Source organism: Hippopotamus amphibius, chromosome 11, assembly GCF_030028045.1.
Source record: "Hippopotamus amphibius kiboko isolate mHipAmp2 chromosome 11, mHipAmp2.hap2, whole genome shotgun sequence".
Lineage (NCBI taxonomy): Eukaryota > Metazoa > Chordata > Mammalia > Artiodactyla > Hippopotamidae > Hippopotamus > Hippopotamus amphibius.
The window spans coordinates 42757553-42778446 of record NC_080196.1 but is presented as its reverse complement, the minus strand read 5'-3'; the positions used below and the strand labels follow the sequence as shown (position 1 = coordinate 42778446).

The 20894-nt window shown below is 57.0% G+C and overlaps 1 protein-coding gene across 6 annotated transcripts in view; it reads left to right on the top strand.

The window, feature by feature from the left end:
- Nucleotides 1-20894, top strand: part of ITPR3 (inositol 1,4,5-trisphosphate receptor type 3) — a 75244-nt gene that overhangs the window by 51331 nt on the left and 3019 nt on the right. For 4 of the 6 annotated variants that reach the window (XM_057699914.1, XM_057699913.1, XM_057699917.1 and 1 more), the window contains 29 exons: nucleotides 4252-4374; nucleotides 4456-4656; nucleotides 5714-5965; nucleotides 6247-6372; nucleotides 6484-6609; nucleotides 7855-7975; nucleotides 8469-8659; nucleotides 9159-9307; nucleotides 9459-9567; nucleotides 9649-9739; nucleotides 9845-10014; nucleotides 11237-11411; nucleotides 11570-11754; nucleotides 11904-12104; nucleotides 12214-12324; nucleotides 12785-12880; nucleotides 13002-13103; nucleotides 13192-13278; nucleotides 13838-13948; nucleotides 14040-14232; nucleotides 14475-14600; nucleotides 14990-15162; nucleotides 15861-16025; nucleotides 16692-16884; nucleotides 17352-17456; nucleotides 17544-17671; nucleotides 18399-18564; nucleotides 19185-19345; nucleotides 20458-20619. In XM_057699914.1, coding sequence (XP_057555897.1) covers nucleotides 4252-4374; nucleotides 4456-4656; nucleotides 5714-5965; nucleotides 6247-6372; nucleotides 6484-6609; nucleotides 7855-7975; nucleotides 8469-8659; nucleotides 9159-9307; nucleotides 9459-9567; nucleotides 9649-9739; nucleotides 9845-10014; nucleotides 11237-11411; nucleotides 11570-11754; nucleotides 11904-12104; nucleotides 12214-12324; nucleotides 12785-12880; nucleotides 13002-13103; nucleotides 13192-13278; nucleotides 13838-13948; nucleotides 14040-14232; nucleotides 14475-14600; nucleotides 14990-15162; nucleotides 15861-16025; nucleotides 16692-16884; nucleotides 17352-17456; nucleotides 17544-17671; nucleotides 18399-18564; nucleotides 19185-19345; nucleotides 20458-20619 — 4299 coding nt within the window. Of the gene's footprint in view, nucleotides 1-4251; nucleotides 4375-4455; nucleotides 4657-5713; nucleotides 5966-6246; nucleotides 6373-6483; nucleotides 6610-7854; nucleotides 7976-8468; nucleotides 8660-9158; nucleotides 9308-9458; nucleotides 9568-9648; nucleotides 9740-9844; nucleotides 10015-11236; nucleotides 11412-11569; nucleotides 11755-11903; nucleotides 12105-12213; nucleotides 12325-12784; nucleotides 12881-13001; nucleotides 13104-13191; nucleotides 13279-13837; nucleotides 13949-14039; nucleotides 14233-14474; nucleotides 14601-14989; nucleotides 15163-15860; nucleotides 16026-16691; nucleotides 16910-17351; nucleotides 17457-17543; nucleotides 17672-18398; nucleotides 18565-19184; nucleotides 19346-20457; nucleotides 20620-20894 lie in introns of those variants that run through there. The other 2 variants (XM_057699915.1, XM_057699919.1) reach the window with 2 other exon arrangements.

Below are 20894 nucleotides of genomic sequence, written 5' to 3'. Positions count from 1 at the left end.
TTTTCTTCTCTGATTGCTGTGGCTAAAACTTCCAAAACTATGTTGAATAATGGTGAGAGTGAGCACCCTTGTCTTGTTCCTATTCTTAGAGGGAATTCTTTCAGTTTTTCCCCATTTAGAATGATGTTGGCTTTTGGTTTCTCATATATGGCTTTTATTATGTTGAGGTAATTTCCTTCTATGCCCATTTTCTGGAGAGTTTTCATCATAAATGGATGTTGAATTTTGTCAAAAGCTTCTTCCGCATCTATTGAGATTATCTTATGGTTTTTATCCTTCAATTTGTTGATATGATGTATCACATTGATTGATTTGCGTATATTGAAGAATCCTTGCATCCCAGGGATAAACCCCACTTGATCATGGTGGATGATTTTTTTAATGTGCTGTTGCAGTCTGTTAGCTAGTATTTTGTTGAGGATTTTTGCATCTATATTCATCAGTGATATTGACCTGTAATTTTCTTTTTCTGTGACATCTTTGCCTGGTTTTGGTATCAGGGTGATGGTGGCCTCATAGAATGAGTTTGGGAATGTTCCTCCTTCTGCTATATTTTGGAAGAGTTTGAGAAGGATAGGTGTTAGCTCTTCTCTAAATGTTTGATAGAATTCACCTGTGAAGCCATCTGGCCCTGGGCTTTTGTTTGTTGGGAGATTTTTAATCACAGTCTCAATTTCTGTACTTGTGACTGGTCTGTTCATAGTTTCTATTTCTTCCTGGTTCAGTCTTGGAAGATTGTCCTTTTCTAAGAATGTATCCATTTCTTCCAGGTGATCCACTTTATTGGCATATAGATGCTTGTAGTAGTCTCTCATGATCTTTTGTATTTCTGTGGTGTCAGTTGTTACTTAGCCTTTTTCATTTCTTATTCTGCTGATTTGTGTCTTCTCCCTGTTTTTCCTGATGAGTCTGGCTGATGGTTTATCAGTTTTGTTTATCTTCTCAAAGAACCAGCTTTTAGTTTCATTGATCTTTGCTATTGGTTCCTTCCTTTCTTTTTCATTTATTTCTGAACTGATCTTTAATAATTTCTTTCCTTCTGCTCACTTTGGGGTTTCTTTGTCCTTCTTTCTCTTATTGTTTTAGGTGTAAGTTTAGGTTGTTTCTTCAATATTTTTCTTGTTTCTTGAGGTAGGACTGTGTTGCTATAAACTTCCCTTTTAGAACTGCTTTTGCTACATCCCATAGGTTTAGGGTTGTTGTGTTTTCATTGTCATTTCTTTCTAGCTATTCTTTGATTTCTTCTTTAATTTCTTTAGTGATTTCTTGGTTGTTTAATAGCGTATTGTTTAGCCTCCATGTGTTTGTATTTTTTACAGTTTTTTTCCTGTAACTGATATCTAGTCTCATGGCGTTGTGGTCAGAGAACATGCTTGATATGATTTCAGTTTTCTTGAATTTACCAAGGCTTGATATGTGACCCAAGATGTGATCTATCCTGGAGAATGTTCCATGTGCACTTGAGAAGAAAGTGTATTCTGTAGTTTTTGGATGGAATGTCCTATAAATATCAATTAAGTCACGATGGTCTAATGTGTCATTTAAAGCTTGTGTGTCCTTATTTATTTTCTGTTTGGATGATCTGTCCATTGATGTAAGTGGGGTGTTAAAGTCTCCTACTATTATTGTGTTACTGTCGATTTCCCCTTTTATGGCTGTGAGCATTTGCCTTACATATTGAGGTGCTCCTATGTTGGGTGCGTAGATATTTACAATTGTTATATGTTCTTCTTGGATTGATCCCTTGATTATTATGTAGTGTCCTTCCTTGTCTCTTGTAATAGTCTTTAAAGTCTAATTTGTCTGATATGAGTATTGCTACTCCAGCTTTCTTTTGACTTCCATTTGTATGGAAAATCTTTTTCCATCCCTTTCCTTTCAGTCTATATGTGTCCCTAGGTCTGAAGTGGGTTTCTTGTAGGCAGCATATAGAAGGGTCTTGTTTTTGTATCCATTCAGCCAGTCCTTGTCTTTTGCTTGGAGTATTTAATCCATTTACATTTAAGGTGATTATTGACATGTGTGTTCCTATTACCATTTTCTTAATTGTTTTGGGTTTGTTTCTGTAAATCTTTTCTTTCTCTTGTGTTTCCTGCTTAGAAAAATTCCTTTAGCAATTGCTGTAAGGCTGGTTTGGTGGTGCTAAATTCTCTTAACCTTTGCTTGTCTGTAAAGCTTTTGATTTCTCCATCGAATCTGAATGAGATTCTTGCTGGGTAGAGTATTCTTGGCTGTAGGTTTTTCTCTCTCAGGACTTTCAATATATCCTGCCATTCCCTTCTGGCCTGCAGAGTTTCTGCAAAAAGATCATCTGTTATCCTTATGGGTTTTCCCTTATATGTTATTTGTTGCTTTTCTCTTGCTGCTTTTAATATTTTTTCTTTTGTGTTTAATTGTCGTTAGTTTGATTAATATGTGCCTCGGTGTATTTCTCCTTGGGTTTATTCTGTATGGGACTCTCTGCACTTCTTGGACTTGATTAATTATTTCCTTTCCCATGTTGGGGAAGTTTTCCACTGTAAGCTCTTCAGATATTTTCTCAGACCCTTTCTTTTTTTCTTCTTCTGGGATGCCTATGATTCGAATGTTGGTGTGCTTAATGTTATCACTGAGGTCTCTGAGACTGTCTTCTATTCTTTTTATTCTTTTTTCTTTTTCCTGCTCTGTGGCAGTTATTTCCCCCATTCTATCTTCCAACTCACTTATTCATTCTTCTGCCTCCATTCTTCTGCTGTTTATACCACCTAGAGTATTTCTAATTTCGGTTATTTTATTGTCCATGACTGTTTGTTTGCTTTTTAGTTCTTCTGAGTCCTTATAATTGTTTCTTGTATTTTCTGTATTTTGTTGTCGAGATTTTGGATCATCTTTACTATCATTACTCTGAATTCTTTTTCAGGGAATTTTCCTATTTCCTCTTCATTTCTTTGGTCTTGTGGGTTTTTCTCCTGCTCCTTTGCCTGCATGGTGTTTCTTTGTTTTCTCATTTTGTCTAATTTATTGGATCTGCTGTCTCCTTTCCCTACGTTGCCTAGTAGTAATTCCTCTTGTTTTTGCCCTCTGCCCCTGTGGTGGGGTTTGTCCAGTGTCTTGAGTAGGCTTCCTGGTGGGGGGATCTGGTGTCTGCTTTCTGGTGTGTGGCTCTGTGTCTTTCCTCTCTGATGAGCAGGACCGTGTCAGGTGGTGTGTTTTAGGGTATCTGTGAGGTTAATATGGCTTTACGTAGTCTGTGTGCTGATGGGTGGGTTTGTGTTCCTGTCTTGTTTGTAGTTTGGTGTGAGGTATCCAGCACTGGCAATTGCTGACACTCAGACGAAGCCGAGTCTTAGACTCTGATACAGGGCTCTGTGAGAGTTCTCTGCAGTTAATCTTCCTTGTGTCTGAGGACTCCCTAGTAGTCTAGCATCTGGATTCAGTGCTTCCTCCCCAGAGCCTCCTACTTGACTTCTGATGGAGCAGTCCAGACTTCAGAGGTTGCTTGTCCCAGTTATGTCAGGATCTTTGCAGTCCTTTCTGGTGTCTGAGGTCGTTTGCTGGTGTTCAGCTGGTTCTCTGTGGGAATTATTGCATCTTTTGATGTATTCCTGATGCATCTGTGGAGAGGGCTGCATTCCACATCCTCTACTTTGCCAGCATCTTTCTTCTCTCTCTGATGATCTTTGTATCTTCTTGACCTTTGACCTTCGATTCCTCATCCTGATCCTCTCTGATGCTGAATTGACTCCAGCCTCATGCTGATTCTTGACCCTGACCCCAGCTTCTGTTTCCCTCTCTGGTCTATTCCTCATACTATCAGTTTCATTTTAACCTTTGACCCTTAACTTCCTTACCCTGACCCATGTTGACCCTAATCTGACCCCAGTCTCTCCTTGATCCATGACTTTGATTCTACACCCTAGCCTCACCCTGACCTCTTACCCTGACTGTCCACAAGCACACTCTGGCCACTAACTCCAAACATAGCCTCATCTCAACCATTGACCCCTCCCCTGCCTGACCTTGATCTTGATATGTCCCCAGCTTCACCCTGACTCTTGACCCTGACCCCCCCTCAAAGTTCACCTGACCCCAACCCCTAGCCTTACTCCCTGCCTCCAGCCTCATCTCAGCCTCTGACGCTCATTCCCTCACACATTTCCATATCCCGAGCCCTGACTCAACCCCACACCCATCTGAGCTCCGGCCCCAGACCCGGCCTGGCCTTCGTCCTGTGGCGGGCCTGGCACCCTCTCCCCTCTTCTCTGTGTCCAGAGCGATGCCAAGATGATGGAGATCCTGCGCTACACACACCAGTTCCTGCAGAAGTTCTGTGCGGGGAACCCCGGCAACCAGGCCCTGCTGCACAAGCACCTTCACCTCTTCCTCACGCCAGGGGTGAGGGCACAGGGCCGGGGGCACGGGGGTGGGGTGCGGCCGCATGACCCCCTCTCTGACGGACCCTTCGCCCGCCTGCAGCTGCTGGAGGCGGAGACCATGCAGCACATCTTCCTGAACAACTATCAGCTGTGCTCCGAGATCGGCGAGCCCGTGTTGCAGCACTTCGTGCACCTGCTGGCCACCCACGGGCGCCACGTGCAGTACCTGGACTTCCTGCACACCGTCATCAAGGCCGAGGGCAAGTACGTCAAGAAGTGCCAGGACATGATCATGACTGAGGTGAGGGCGGCCGAGCGGTGCTCGGGGAGCTTGGGTGGCAGGAGGGTGGCACCCAGACGTGGAGGAGTCAGACAGTGGGTCACAGAGGGACCTTGGAGTGCTGGGCTGTGGAGCGGACTTGAGGGAGGACTGAGGACACAGAGGCTGGTCTAGTAGAACTTGCACTGTGGCCTAATGGGACACAAGCAGGGCCCGGGAGAACATAGGTGCCTAGTAGAACTCAGATAACGGGCCTGAGAGAACTCAAACACTCATTCCTTCATTTATCGTTTATTGTTGTTTATTTACAAATAAATGACACCTGCTACGTGCCAAGGACCATGTATCCCTGGGGGAAAGCAGTCAAGTGTAAGCTCCAAGGGCAGGGTGCCCAGGGGGACGGAGCCACAGCCTCTGTGCTCATTGCTAGGGCTCAAGGGTCTGGCACATAGTAGGTACTCAGTAAACAAGTGAAGGGTGAAGGGCTGAATCTAAATCTGGAACAGACATGCTCTTTGTTCCGGAGCATCATACAGGGTGGGGAGAAGCAGGGAGAGAAAGGAGCAAACACTAAAGCAAGATGAGGGACTTGATGAGTGAGAGATCCTGTCCGTAAGTGCTGTGCAGTTTTAATTATTAATTGCTATTATTATATTACTGTGAATAGCACAATCACTGACACGAGAGGGATGCCGTGCCTGCTCCTGGAGGGTTTAAATTAAAGCTATGGGAGCACAGGGGAGGGAGAGGGTGAGCTGGGAGAGGATGGGATTACAAAGGACTTCCTGGAGGAGTCGCCTCTGAGATAAGCCCAAGTGGGATTTCTTTCCTTAGGAGAGGAGGGGGACCTTCCTGAGTCTGGGGTTTGGTGTCCTAGCAGAGGGTCTGAGACATCAGCCTGGGGCCCCAAGGACCAGGGAACCCCAAAAACTCAGGCAGGGAGGGTTTTCCTGAGTGTCAGGTGAGGGCTGGGGTCAGAGTCCCAGGGTCCCAATCTCTCCCTGAGAAGTGCAGGAGAGAGGTGGGGCCCCGAGCCTGCTGGACTGAGGGGGTCTGATGTGCCCCTTCCTGCCCACAGCTGACCAACGCAGGTGACGACGTGGTTGTGTTCTACAACGACAAGGCCTCGCTGGCCCACCTTCTGGACATGATGAAGGCTGCCCGGGACGGCGTGGAAGACCACAGCCCCCTCATGTACCACATCTCCCTGGTGGACCTGCTGGCTGCCTGCGCCGAGGGCAAGAATGTCTACACTGAGATCAAGTGCACGTCCTTGCTGCCCCTGGAGGACGTCGTGTCTGTGGTGACGCACGAGGACTGCATCACCGAGGTTGGGCCTGTGTCCACTCAGGGACCCTGGGGGGCTGGGGGAGGGGGCTGGAGGGTGGGGGAGGCTGCAGGGGTTGGGGAGCCAGGCCAAGGCATCCCCTCAGCCCTGCTGGGTGGGGCGGGGGAGGGACGGAGGGAAGATGGGGTAAGTGGATAGGGATTGGGAGGCAGGGCGGTGGTGGGGATGTGGGCAAAGGAGGAAGGGGAAGGTCAGGAAGAATTGGGGAAGCACAGAGAGGGAGACCCTGCTCGTGCCCTGACCTCCCAGCCCTGCCTGCCCAGGTGAAAATGGCCTATGTGAACTTTGTGAACCATTGCTACGTGGACACAGAGGTGGAGATGAAGGAGATCTACACCAGCAACCACATCTGGACCCTCTTTGAGAACTTCACCCTGGACATGGCTCGGGTCCGTGCCTCTGGGGGTGTGGGCCTGCAGGCAGACCATGGGGGGAGGCCCAGTGGCCTTCCAGGCGGTGGGAGTGGAGGGGCCCCCAGGCATCAGTCTCTCCTACCCCAGGTCTGCAGTAAGCGTGAGAAGCGCCTGGCTGACCCCACCCTAGAGAAGTACGTGCTGACTGTCGTGCTGGACACCATCAATGCCTTCTTCAGCTCCCCGTTCTCTGAGAACAGCACCTCCCTGCAGGTGAGCTCCTGCTGCTGGTGGCTTCTGTGTGGGCGCAGCGGGGGAAGGGGAAGTCAGGATATATATATTCATATTTGCTTGTAGCTCATAAAGATACAGCAGGAGAATATACACATGTAATAGTTATTAATGCTGTGTAACAAATTAGCCCTAAGTCTAGCAGTTTAAAACCACAAACATTTATTATCTCACAGTTTCCGTGGGTCAGGAATTACAGTGGGAACTACCATAGAACATGAATTCTTAAATTCACTTGGTATGATGGGTCCCGGGGTAGCCGGGGACACCTGGCAGCCCTTAAGCACTGAAGACAAGGTGTGATGCTTATCGCAGTGGATGACAGAGCCAAAGCAGGAGCATCTGATGTGCAGAATCTTTGGTGTTGGCTAGCTGGTCGTGGTGTCCCTAGAACTGAAAGAGGTAGACAGTCTTCTAAAGCGTTTCTCGTCTGTAGAAGCAGAAAAGCTCTAGGCTGTGAATAGGTGTTGGACTTGAACCCCCGAGAGTCACAGCTCCTTAGTCCATCCCCAGATTCCCAGACTTGAGCCAGGTCACAGCCCCAGAGCCCCTTGAAGGAAAGAGACCCAGGTTCCTTTGAGGAAGGAGCCTGCTATACCACCTAATTCGTAAAGAAACACTGGAGGAACACACAAGAAACCAATCAAAGGGCTGCCTATAGGTAGAGGGACTGAGGGTGCAGCGGGGATAGTGCTTCTGAGAGTGGTGAAAAAACACTGGGTCCCACCCTCCCAGCCAGGATGGGCTTGTTTTGACACGTGTGTTTGGGCCTTGGGACCCCCTGGGACTCTGGTGATGTGTGTCAACTTTCCCCACCTCTCAGTAGCTGCAGGGCAGAGCATGGGACGATGAGGGTGATGGGGTCAAGACTTCTTGAAGCATTCCCTTTTATAACCTTTTGGTTTTTGAACCATATCCCCTTTCCACAATTTTAATTTATTTGAAATTTTTTTTTGAAGAAAGAAAAGGGTCAGCAATAGGGTTATAAGCCCCAGGCCTGGACCTCGGGGAGTTCTCACAGGGCTGCTGTGTACCGTTGGGCAGGTTGTGCACTGCTGAGAGGAAAGGGGATGCCTTTTTCTAATGGGCACAACGGCCCATAGTAGCTATTGGAGGTCTTGTCCCTCTGCCCACGCCCAGGTTCCGTGGGCCTTGGTCACCGGGCCTGGGGCCGCCCAGGGTGGAGGGCAGGCTGGGCTGCAGCAGCAGGTGTGTTGCCTCTTGCAGACGCACCAGACGATCGTGGTGCAGCTGCTGCAGTCCACCACGCGGCTGCTCGAGTGTCCGTGGCTGCAGCAGCAGCACAAGGGCTCCGTGGAGGTCTGCATCCGGACCCTCGCCATGGTGGGTGAGTGTGCCGGGGCGCTGGCCAGCCCCTCCCTCCCCGCCCCTCCCTGGGGATGCCCACCCTCCCCGTAAACACCTTATCCCCAGGCTCACCCATCAGTCGCTCCCAGGTGGTGCTCAGTAAGTCCTTCTTGGTGTCTACCTGGCGTCTTGGCCGTTGAGAGAGGCTGTTTTCTCCTCTGAGTCAGGTCCCTGGAGGAGAGTGCTGGGTGACATCCCCCAAGCAGAGTTTCTTGGGCTTACAAATGGTCTCAGGCAGGAGGGAGGCTGTAGATTGTTAAAGAGACTCAGGGAAAGGGAGAGGGAGGTGGGAGAGCAGGGGGAGGGGACAGAGTGGAGCCAGGGTGGAAACAAAGAGGGCACCTCAGTTCAAGTGGGGGCCTGTGTGGGGGCCCCTGCACCCCAGGCCCTGTCCCCAAGTGTGACAGCCCTGAGCCTGGCCCCTCCGGCTGAGCCCCCGGCCCCCACCAGCACCCCGTCCCCTCTCCCCTCAGCCAAGGGCCGGACCATCTCGTTGCCCATGGACCTGGACGCACACATCAGCTCGCTGCTGAGCAGTGCTGCCAGCTGCGCCGCTGCCACCCAGCGGAACGCCTCCAGCTACAAGACGGCCACACGGGCCTTCCCCCGCGTCATGCCCACCGCCAACCAGTGGGACTACAAGAACATCATTGAGAAGCTGCAGGTGGGCGTGGGGCTGGGGAGTGTCCCTCCCTGTGCTGCCCACACTCCCCGGGAAGGGGCTGGCCAGCTCGTCCACTCCCGGGGCTGCTAGGAGCAGGGGACCGCGGGGCATCATTCCAGGGCTGGTGCTCATGAAGGCAGCCGGGACACCCCTCACTCCCAACAGCAGCTTCGTGTTTAAATAACACACTGTCCGCTGTCTCACCGGCCTATAGAGGGGGTGTGGTGAGTTACTATCCCCATGGGGCAGGAGATTGCGGCCCAGAGAGGGCAAGAGGTTTGCCCACGGTCACACAGAGCTAGAGGAGGGGCTGGGAGAAATGCCAGGGTGCACCCAGGAGCTCTGAGCAGACAGACATCACATCACGCTCTGTCCTGGATGGCTCCGTGGGCCCAGGGCCCCTGAGACAGGCACAGGCAGTCACGCCCTGGTCATCTCTCGGGTATGGGTGGCCTGCACCTTGCCCAGTGGTGACTCTCTCTTGCCCGCCCCACCCCAGGACATCATCACGACCCTGGAGGAGCGCCTGAAGCCCCTGGTGCAGGCCGAGCTGTCCGTGCTGGTGGACGTGCTGCACTGGCCCGAGCTGCTCTTCCTGGAGGGCAGTGAGGCCTACCAGCGCTGCGAGAGTGGGGGCTTCCTGTCCAAGTGAGTGCAATGCTGGGCCGGGGCATGGCGGCGGCAGGGGCAACGCGGCCCAAGACGGGGAAGGCCCATGGGGTCAGAGGGCTGGGGGCAGGGGCAGCGGCTGGGAGGGGAGAGGGGCGGCCTACGTGTGCCCTCCCTCCCCGCCGGCCAGGCTGATCCAGCACACCAAGGACCTCATGGAGTCGGAGGAGAAGCTGTGTGTCAAGGTGCTGAGGACGCTGCAGCAAATGCTGCTTAAGAAGAGCAAGTACGGGGACCGGGTAAGTGCCCAGGGCCAGGACCGCAGGGCTGGGAGTAAGTGGTGAGACAGGCTGTCATGGGCCTCGCTCCCTTCCCTGCAGGGCAACCAGCTGCGCAAGATGCTGCTGCAGAACTACCTCCAGAACAGGAAGTCTGGCGCGCGGGGGGACCTCCCGGACACCACGGGCACTGGTCAGTACCACGTCCCCCGTCGTGCCTCCAGGGGGCCCGTTCGCCCTGGGCCTGCCTCCCACTCCCCTCACCAGCTCCCGCTTAAGTGAGCTCCCCCCACTCCAGGCCTGGACCAGGACTGGTCAGTGATTGCAGCCACCCAGTGCCGGCTGGACAAGGAGGGGGCCACCAAGCTGGTGTGTGACCTCATCACCAGCACCAAGAACGAGAAGATCTTCCAGGAGAGCATCGGCCTGGCCATCTGCCTGCTGGACGGCGGCAACACTGAGATCCAGGTGTGGAGGGGGCGGGGCTGCAGGGGGCTCCCCTCCTTGAGAGGTGCCCCCTGCTCAGGAGGGGGACAGTGTGCCACGTCGCAGAGGCCAACGGGGTGGGGCTGCGGGGCGGGGTGTCCGTGGCCCGTGTGAGTCCGGATACTCGTGGGAGGCTCTGCCTTCCGTATCTGCCCCCGCCACGTGGCCCTCTTCTATCCTGCACTCCCACCCCGCTCCAGCCGGGCCTGGGCCTGTCTCCCACCATCCTGCCCCTATTGAGTCCACCATGCTTGCCTCTCAGCCTCTGCTCAGGCCTCTTTCCCTCCTCTTCCACATCCTCAGTCTTTGGTGTCCAACTAAAGGCCTACTTTCTCCAAAAGCCCTCTCTGATTATTTATCTCTATTCGTTCATTCATTCATTCTTCCAATAAGTCTGCCCTGAGTGCCTTCTATGTGCCTGACGGTGTTCTAGGCGCTAAGGATTCAGCAGTGGATGAAAGAGACAAAAGCCATGTTCTCTTGGTGCTAGTATCCTAGTGGGGACAACAGCCCCTAACTGCAATCCCTACGGAATACAGAGAGCACGCTGGACGGTGATGATTCAGGCAGGGGGGCTTTGGGAGTTGTGGGCCTCGGGTGTCTTAGAAGGAGGGATGGGGAAGGCCCCTGAGGGGAATGTTTGAATGAGGACCCTGAGGTGAGCGTATGGAGAAGTAGGGCAGGGTGCACAGGGCAGAGCTGGCAGCAGAAGGCCATGAAGGGGAAGTGGCTGAGGTGGCTGGAAGGGATGGAGGAGGGGTGAGTGGTAGGAGCTGGGGTCAGGGAGGTGGCAGGCCATCACATGGCCTCATGGGCACTGTGGGCCCGGGCCTGCCTCTGGGGAAGATGGGGCCGCTGCAGGGTTTTGAGCAGAGGAGGGACATGACTTAGACTTCAGAGGGACCCCGCTGGCTGCTGTGTGGGGAACCGATGGAAGGCCAATGGCAGATGCAGGTGGGTAGGAAGCTAGTGCAGGCCTCCAGTGTCGCCGTCACCGGCCCTTCTTCCTCCACATCTGCTGGTCCTGACCACCTCCCACCCCAGCCTTCGGCACAGGGCACAGGGGTGTTGCTGTCTCCCCCACCTTGACCCTGCGGCGCAGGATGGAGCCCCCCAGGGCCTCGCCGAGGGCTGCTTAGAGCCAGGCCGGGTGCTGAGGCTGTCCCCCCAGCCCCCCCACCCCCGTCTCACTGTCCACCCCCAGAAATCCTTCTATAACCTGATGATGAGTGACAAGAAATCGGAGCGCTTCTTCAAGGTGCTGCACGACCGCATGAAGCGGGCCCAGCAGGAGACCAAGTCCACGGTGGCCGTCAACATGAGCGACCTGGGCAGCCAGCCGCGTGAGGACCGGGAGTCGGCAGACCCCACCGCCAAAGGTCAGGCTCAGAGGCTGCGGGCCGAGCCGGGTCATGGGCCCAGGCAGGAGGACGTGGGCACGAGGCGAGGTGGGAGGACTGGGGACTGAGGGTGGGAACTCAGGGTGAGGGTCTGGCTGATCCCAGCAGCCCCTGCCTCACCCGGCCTCACCCCGCAGGCCGCGTGGCCTCCTTCTCGATGTCCAGCTCCTCATCCCGCTATTCGCTGGGCCCCAACCTTCGCCGGGGGCACGAGGTGGGCGAGCGCGCGCAGAGCAACGAGATGGGCACGTCTGTGCTCATCATGCAGCCCATCCTGCGCTTCCTGCAGCTGCTGTGCGAGAACCACAACCGGGACCTGCAGGTGAGGCCCCGCCTCCGGCACCTGCCCCTGATGGCTGTGCCCCGCGCGCATGCGCGGAGGCCTGCAAGGCCCCACCCCTACAGCCTGGTGGCCCCTCCCTCCCCGCCCCAGCGGCGCCAGGCTCCCACCCCACCCCCTGTGCTCCGTAGAACTTTCTGCGCTGCCAGAACAACAAGACCAACTACAACCTGGTGTGCGAGACGCTGCAGTTCCTGGACATCATGTGCGGCAGCACCACAGGCGGCCTGGGGCTGCTGGGGCTCTACATCAACGAGGACAACGTGGGCCTCGTCATCCAGACCCTGGAGACGCTCACCGAGTACTGCCAGGGTCCCTGCCACGAGAACCAGGTGAGCCCTGGGGGGCGCGTGGCCACGTGGACGTGGGGGAGGCCCGGAGAGCGGCCGTGATTCTGAGCGGCCTGGGCGCGTGTCCCCCGCCACCCCTGCCTCCCACCAGACCTGCATCGTGACGCATGAGTCCAACGGCATAGACATCATCACCGCGCTGATTCTGAATGACATCAGTCCCCTGTGCAAGTACCGTATGGACCTGGTGCTGCAGCTCAAGGTGCGGCCTGTGGCAGCCCGTGTGAGCCTGCGTGGCTGTGCGTGTGATGTGTTGAGGGCATACGCTGGTGTGTGTAATGTTAGCATTGTGTGTGTCTGTGTGCGGTGTGGGCCTCACGTGTGCCAAGTATGGGTGCCATGTGCAGGTGTGTAACTGCGCATGTTTATTTGTACACACGAGTGCATGTGTGAGCAAACGTGCTGGATGTACACGTGCTCTAGAAGCAGACGTGTTCCGGGTTTATCTGAGGGCCTCCTGTGTCCGTGCCAGCTGTCTGGGGGCTAGTGTGTTTGCCACAAGGTGGGGGAGGGCGGCCTGTGGGTGGGCTGGGTACGCAGCACCCTTCGCAGCTAGTCCTAGGGGTCAGAGGAACAAGAAGGCCACGGGACTTACGGGCCAAGAGAGGCTGTTATGGGGCAGTCAGTGGCGGGGGCCCTTAGACTGTGGCCTTCTCCCCCAGGACAACGCCTCCAAGCTGCTCCTGGCCCTGATGGAGAGCCGGCACGACAGTGAAAACGCTGAGCGCATCCTCATCAGCCTGCGGCCCCAGGAGCTGGTGAGGCTGGGCTGGCGGTCAGGTGGGGGGTGGCCCAGATGCGGTATGCAAGGCTAGGGAGCAGGGCTCAGCCCGCCCTGTGCCCCAGGAAGAGGGCATTTAGCAGGCCCTGCCCCGCCAGGTGGACGTCATCAAGAAGGCCTACCTGCAGGAGGAGGAGCGTGAAAACTCAGACGTGAGCCCTCGCGAAGTGGGCCACAACATCTACATCCTGGCGCTGCAGGTACCAGCCCCACCCCGCGGCCCCGCCCTGGCTGCCCCGCCCCCGCGGTGACCACGCCCCAGTGACTCTGCGCTGCGCTGTCGCTCAGCTCTCCAGGCACAACAAGCAGCTGCAACACCTGCTGAAGCCGGTGAAGCGCATCCAAGAGGAGGAGGCGGAGGGCATCTCTTCCATGGTAGAAGCCCAGAGGATGGGGCTGGGCGTGGGGCGTGGCTAAGGCTGGGATGGGGTGGGGCTTAGGTCTAGGGGCGGGACTGGATAGGAGATTAGATGGGAACGTATGGAGCGGGGGTGATAGGAATTGAGGACGGGCTGAGGGCAGAGCTGAGAGCTCAGAGCCTGGCAGGAATCTGGGATGAGGCCGGGGGCGGGGCCAGGAACTACAGGAGGATCTGTGGCCCAAGGCCTTGGCTTGGACCTGATAAAGAGCTGGCTTAGAATTGGGGGGCGGGGCCGAGGACCTGTTGGAGCCGGTCTGGTAGCCCGGATGGAACAGGCACAGAGGAGTGGGAACAAGGCTTTGGTGTGGTTCTGGGGCGGTTCTGGAAGCCTGGAGCCGGATGTAGAGGTGCACCTGGGCAGGACTGTGGAGGGCGCTGACTGTCCTACAGGATTGTCTACCACTTTAGGGCTGGGTCTGAGTGGGGATCACTCAGTGGGGTGTAGTTCAGAGCTGGGCTTAGGCCTTGAGGAGGGGGCTGCCCGGCCTGACCTCGGCATCCCCCCCAACCCAGCTCAGCCTCAATAACAAGCAGCTGTCGCAGATGCTCAAGCCCTCAGCGCCAGCACAGGAGGAGGAGGAGGACCCCCTGGCCTACTACGAGAACCACACGTCCCAGATAGAGGTGGGGCGCGAGAACAGCTGGGGGCTGGGAATGAGGGCCGGGCCCTCGGGGGCCGCGGCTCCGGTGTGACCAGGCGCTGATGTGCGGCCAGATCGTGCGGCAGGACCGCAGCATGGAGCAGATCGTGTTCCCGGTGCCCGGCATCTGCCAGTTCCTGACGGAGGAGACCAAGCACCGGCTCTTCACCACCACCGAGCAGGATGAGCAGGGCAGCAAAGTGAGCGACTTCTTCGACCAGTCCTCCTTCCTGCACAACGAGATGGAGTGGCAGCGCAAGCTCCGCAGTGAGGACCCCGCGGGCGGGCAGGAGGGCGGGGGTGGGGACCGGAGCTGCTCCCCCATCCCCCTGATGCCTCCCTCGCCTACTGCTGGGGGTCCCACCCCTGCCCCAAGGAGGGCTCTGATCACGTTTTCCTCCTGAGGTGGGGCCTGGAGCTTGTGCAGGCCTTGGGGCCTGGCGTGGGGCTGGCAGACCGTGTTAATCGGGGGCCCCCCTTACCCTGGCCCCGCCGCCTCCCCCCACCAGGCATGCCACTCATCTACTGGTTCTCCCGTCGCATGACCCTGTGGGGCAGCATCTCCTTCAACCTGGCGGTTTTTATCAACATCATTATTGCCTTTTTCTACCCCTACGTGGAGGGCGCGTCCACAGGTGAGGACACAGGGCTGGCAGGTTGGGGTCCTGAGCCTTCCACGCCTCCTCCTCTGATGTGAGCCGGCCAGGCTCTGAGGGAACTGGATGCAGGGTGGGGAGAAGCACCCCCTGCACTGCCCTCTGGGTTCCACATCTCATCACGGGGATGGACAGGGTCCTTGACCTCCAGGGACAGCGCACACACGTACAAGGCAGAGACCAGTTATGGTAGCAGCAGCTGGAGAGGGTCTCCTGCCTTAGGCCTCCAGATGCAGGTGTGATGGGCAGGGCCCTACAGCCCGGGGACCAGGAACTTACAGGGAAGGCTTCCAGAAAGGGGTGGCTTCCTGGGGTCTGTCGGGCGGTGGGCTTGAGCAAGCCGCTCTGTCCCTGCTTCCGGCCCCCAGGCGTGCTGGGCTCCCCCCTCATCTCGCTGCTGTTTTGGATCCTCATCTGCTTCTCCATCGCGGCCCTGTTCACCAAGCGCTATAGCATCCGCCCCCTCATCGTGGCGCTCATCCTGCGCTCCATCTACTATCTGGGCATCGGGCCCACGCTCAACATCCTGGGTGCCCTCAATGTGAGTGCCAGGGGACCTCCACCCCCCACCCCCACCGCCTCCCGGGCTCGTCACGCAGTCGGACCTGAAGCTGGTCTGCTGCCTCCCGCTGGCCACGGCTCTGCCCCATCCCCCGGTCCCCATGTTCGGATCCCAAGCTCATTATAGACCCGAGGTTGGGACCACTCTGTGTCTCCTCAGTCCCCTTGGACAACTCGGGGCAGCAGGTGCTCAGAGCCAGCCAGCCAGGAGCCACTTTGGAGCACAGGCTTCAGGGCTGCTGGATTCCCAGTGTTAGTTGTGCACTGCCCAAGGCACATTGAGGGCATCAAAGATTTATGTGTTATGACAATTTCCTGACACATAGAAATAAAGTGCCTCAAGCAAGTGCGGGCGCCTTTTCCTAACTTACCCAGTCACCGTAAAGGCCAAGGGCAGTCTTATCTGACCCATTCTCCTTTACCTGCATCTCATTTTCTTCCTGGAGCTGGGGACCCAAGGGGCTTCTCCTCTATTCTAGTCCCAGAAGCCCAGATGCATTTCAGGAAGCATTTTCATTAATGCCATATTTGCCAGGCTGAGCAGGACCAGCTCAGATCCACTCCCCTGCAGTCCTGGCCTTTGCTTCTGCTCTACGCACCGGCTGAGCCTGACAACAGGGTTGGAGATGCAGGGTGGGTGGTAGGGCACTGACCTCCATGCCCTGCACGTGCCCACAGCTAACCAACAAGATCGTGTTCGTGGTGAGCTTTGTGGGCAACCGTGGCACTTTCATCCGGGGCTATAAGGCCATGGTCATGGACGTGGAGTTCCTGTACCACGTGGGCTACATCCTGACTAGCGTCCTGGGCCTCTTTGCCCATGAGCTCTTCTACAGCATCCTGGTGAGGCCCGAGCATGCGGGGCTGGGCAGCGGGGCAGGGGCGGTTGGGGCTTCATACTGGTTGCTAGCAGTTCCCCAGCCCCAGGTCTCTTGCTGCTGGGCTGAGAGGAGTGGATTTCTAGTGTCTTCCTCCACTGGACCCCAGGTTGGCCTTCAAGGGCCTGATGGCTACTTGTGGCCCCATCTCCCCTGTACAGTGGGGGTCTAAGCCTGGACTCTGGAGCCAGACCATCTTGGTTTGCATCCTAGTGTGGCCCCTCCTAGCTGTGTAACTTTGGGGAGCTTTTTTAACTGCCCATGCCTCAGTTTCTTCATCTGTAAAATGGGGGTAATTAACAGCACCTGCCCTGTAGAATAATTGTGAGGATGAAGTGAGCTGGCACACAAGTCATGTAGAGTGTATCCTGGTACGTAGCAAGCGTGCCATAAGAGATGGCCGTCCTTCTCCTGCGTGTGGTATGCAGTGCCCATTCCACCCTCATGCCTTTCCGTGGACCTCTCTGTTTCCTGGACCTTGGAACTCCAGGTTCCTTGGAGATGCCTGCCCCCACGGGTCCACTGGCCTGGTTCTGCCTGTCCAAGCACAGACCCCGCTGCGGGAGGTGGGGGAACCACTGGCAGGCAGGCAGCCCATGGGTCCAGTGGCGTCCCCATCTCTGCCCCGCAGCTCTTTGACCTCATCTACCGCGAAGAGACGCTGTTCAATGTCATTAAGAGCGTGACCCGGAATGGCCGTTCCATCCTGCTGACTGCCCTGCTGGCCCTCATCCTGGTCTACCTCTTCTCCATTGTTGGCTTCCTCTTCCTCAAGGATGACTTCATTCTTGAGGTCGACCGGCTGCCTGGCAACCACTCCAGAGGTCCGGGGGTGCCTCTCCTGGGCGGGTGTGTGGAGACAAGAGGCCTGCACACGCGTTGGGCCTGGGGCCTGGGAGCGTTTATCCCACCAGGCCCCCTGCCTCCATTTCTTCTCTTGGGTTCTGGGTGGGGGTCTAGCTCACACCAGTTTGCCTCCCACTTCCCTGGACAGACTGAGGGGGTGGGAAAGCCTTGGGTCACTCTTGTTTGCAGACCCTGTGGTTCATGTTAAACTCGGTGTTTGTGGGAGCTGCCCGTGTGCCAGGGCTGGAGGTGTAGACCCCGCTCGCGGCCCTTGGAGCATAGCCTGGCAGGGGCATGTACATGTAGACCCTTCGCTTGCAGCCAGACAGTGTGGAGCTGGTCGGATCAGGGCAGGCTTCCTGGAGGATGTGATGCTGGGGACAGAGCTGGGGAGGTGATGAGGCCAGATCCTTGGGCCTTCTGACCTCGACCCTGTCTCCTCCAGCCAGCCCCCCGGGGATGCCGCATGGAGCTGCCACGTTTGTGGACACGTGCAGTGGGGACAACATGGACTGTGTCTCGGGGGTCTCGGTGCCTGAGGTCCCAGCAGGTGAGGGCAGCGTGCCCTGGGAGTCGGGTGCGGTGGGGGCGGAGGCAGGTGGCCTGGCCCGGGTCTGAGCACACGCTCTGCTTGCAGAGGACGAGGATCCGGACAGCACGGAGCGGGCCTGTGACACCCTGCTCATGTGCATCGTCACCGTCATGAACCACGGGCTGCGCAACGGCGGTGGCGTGGGCGACATTCTGCGCAAGCCCTCCAAAGACGTGAGCACCCCGCCCCCTCCGCCGTCCACGGCGCCCGGTCGTGGTTGGCAGAGCAACTCGGCCTCCCTCTGTCTTCAGGGTTGCGAGTCCCCACACCTTTGCGTCCCCTTCTCCCCACTGTCCCGCCCCGTCTGGTGCGGTTACCATGGGGCTGAGCTCTCCCGGCCCCTGTGGGCCCAGGCATCCCCACCAGCTCACTGTAGATGCTCTGAGGAAAGACCTTGGCACCCGGCTTTCCCCGGCTGCGGAAGCCATGAGTCAGACAGCGGGTGGGTCCCCGGCCACACCGGCTTCATCTGAGAGGCAGAGCCCTGGCCCACAGCCAGGGAGGCAGGGTGGGGAAGCCGATCTGGCTTTGTAAGGAGGCCTCAGGATTTGGCTAGGGCAGCTCCACGTTCCCAGAATGTCCGTCTGTCCCCAGTGGCTTGCGGGTGAGAAGCTGTTCCTCGGCCAGAGAGTTTCTAGAACGAGTGAGACCAGGCGGTGTGAGGGCAGGCAGAGGAGTTCAGAGCTCAGAGGAGTTCCTCCCCTAACCAGCCTTCGGGGCTGCCACAGGCCTGAGCCCATGGGCCTGGCTCCCCACGCCAGACTCCTCCTCGAGGGCCTCGTCCCGGCCACGGAGTCCTCATCCTGCTCAGGGCCTCTGGCTGTGATTCTCACCCTGTGAGGAGAGGCTGGTCCCCTCTGTCCCTCTCTGCCGGGCCCAGCCTCCCTGCCTCCCCCGCAGGAGTCCCTCTTCCCGGCGCGCGTGGTCTACGACCTCCTGTTCTTCTTCATCGTCATCATCATCGTGCTGAACCTCATCTTCGGGGTGATCATCGACACCTTTGCAGACCTGCGCAGCGAGAAGCAGAAGAAGGAAGAAATCCTCAAGACCACGTGCTTCATCTGTGGTGAGGCTGGGCTCCTGCCCAAGGAGGCTGTTGTCAGCCTCAGTCTGGCCCTTCCCGGGTCCCTGTGGCTGAGAGCCCTGCCCTGGGCTTTGGTGGCTGTTTGCTTATCCCAGAACTGGGGAGGACAGGGCCCTGCCTGAATTTGGAATCATAGAAGGGAGCGGGAAAGGGCCTCAGAAACCCTTCCTTTAAACTCCTTGGATCTCAGGTGAGGAAATGAGCCTGGTCAGTGGCCTCGAACGTCTGGTCTCGGTCCAGGGCTTTCTCCTCCTGCGCCCGGTATGAAGTGCAGGTCCCCTCACAGCCGCTGCAGGTGAAGGAGCAGGCAGCCCCTGGAGGACAGGACCCTCATCCAGCTCTTTCCGTTCCCCGGCACCCGGGATCCCAGCATCTGCTCCTGTGGTCCCCACTGCACGGTGGCAGGGTGGGGGCTCCATGGCTGTGAGGCTGCTGCTTTAAACAGAAGGGACCTAAATAGCCCAGAGTAGGTTGTTGCCTACGTTCCTCAGAACGTTCAGCCCGAGGATAATGTCCCCACTGCATTGAGAGGCCATGCCCGCCCGCTGGGTCTCTTGGAGGCGGGGAGGGGGGCACCCCCATCCCACTCCCTGCCTCCACAGGTCTGGAGAGGGACAAGTTTGACAACAAAACGGTGTCATTTGAGGAGCACATTAAGTTCGAGCACAACATGTGGAACTACCTGTACTTCATCGTGCTGGTCCGTGTGAAGAACAAGACGGACTACACCGGGCCTGAGAGCTACGTGGCCCAGATGATCAAGGTGTGGGCCTGGGGAGGGCGGGTCTGGACAGCCGTGGATGCTTGGTAAGAGGCAGCAGGGGACGAGGAGCAGCTGCAGCCAGCCCTCAGCCCCTCGGGAGCCCCGCCAGCTGCTGTGCTGCAGGGGGGCTTCCGGAAAAAGCCCCCAGAGGATGCGCGCGTTGTCCTGGGCCCGAGGTGGCCCTGCTTTTGGGGTGGCTGCTCCGTGGCCCTTTCTGAGGGGCCTCTCCTAGCTGGGCAGGAGGGAAGGCAGCTTCCTGAAGCCTGGGTGGTCGCAGGCCAAGAGGGCACCTGGGTGAACTTTAGATTGTCAGACTTAGGAGAAGTCGGGCATCACTGTCCAACGCAGGAGCGAAAGGAGTGAAGGCAGTGCGTAGTAAAGGGCTGGGAGCATTTAGGAGAAAGGAAGCCCAGCAGTCCCATCAGATGTAGTGCATCTTCAGATTACTGCACGGTAGAGAAATTGCAGCCTAAAAGGAAAGAAAAAAAGTGAGGAGGGGGTTCTATAACCTCTTTTGAGTGTGTATTTGGATTGGTCTTTGAGTGCAGGTGTATCTGTTGGTCTGAGAATTCAGAGCTCGCAACAAGGAACCAGAAAGCTGCTTGGTGTCCCTCCCGCTCTGCCTCTGTCCTGGGAAACATGGCTTTGCCTCACGTGTCAGATGCCAGCCGCCCTCAGCTGAGCCCTGCTCCCTCGACGCGCCATCTGTCTGACTTGCATCTTCCTGGGGTGTGGGGCATGCTGTCAGGGTGTGGCGGGAGGAAGGAAGGAAGGAAGGAGAGTCAGGGTCTGGGTGCAGAGGCCTGCCCTCCGCCTCTCGCAGGGTGTGAGGAGAGTAAACAGATGGTGCTGATACCAGTGGGAGACTCGGGCAGTTTAACGGAAGTTGGCGTTTCAGTGCTGCAGCCTCCCCGCCCGCACAGGGTCACTGCCAGCCCACCCTGGCCTCGGGGAGGACCTGGGCCAGTTCAGATTTGCCCGTGACACATCCCTGGGGAGTACTCTAACAGGCCAAGGGTGTGCAAGCAGGCTCCCCTCACACGGCTGCTTTTCTAAACGAGGCCTTCCTAGGCCAGGCCCACGCTCACTCGCCCCCTGGGGATGTTTTCCAGAACAAGAACCTGGACTGGTTCCCCCGGATGCGGGCCATGTCGCTGGTGAGCAGCGAGGGGGAGGGGGAGCAGAACGAGATCCGGATTCTTCAGGACAAGCTCAGCTCCACCATGAGGCTGGTGTCCCACCTCACCGCCCAGCTCAGCGAGCTCAAGGAGCAGGTGTGCCCCCCGCCCTGTCCTGGCCCCACAGCGGCAGCCTCAGGGGCTTATGGCTGAGGTCCCAGCCCAGCCTGCCTGGGGGGGTGGGCGGATGAAGCCCCCGCCCCCTTTCCTGCTGACTCCTGTTCTTGGGTCCGGGGTGGAAGACGGGTTCCAAACCCACTGCTCCCCTCTGTGGAAAGCTAGTGGGGTGGTGGCCCCTCTCCCCGTATCCCTGAGAGACAGGGCCGAGCAGAGCCTCGTGCAGGTGTGGGGCCTCCCTCACTCTAGGGAGT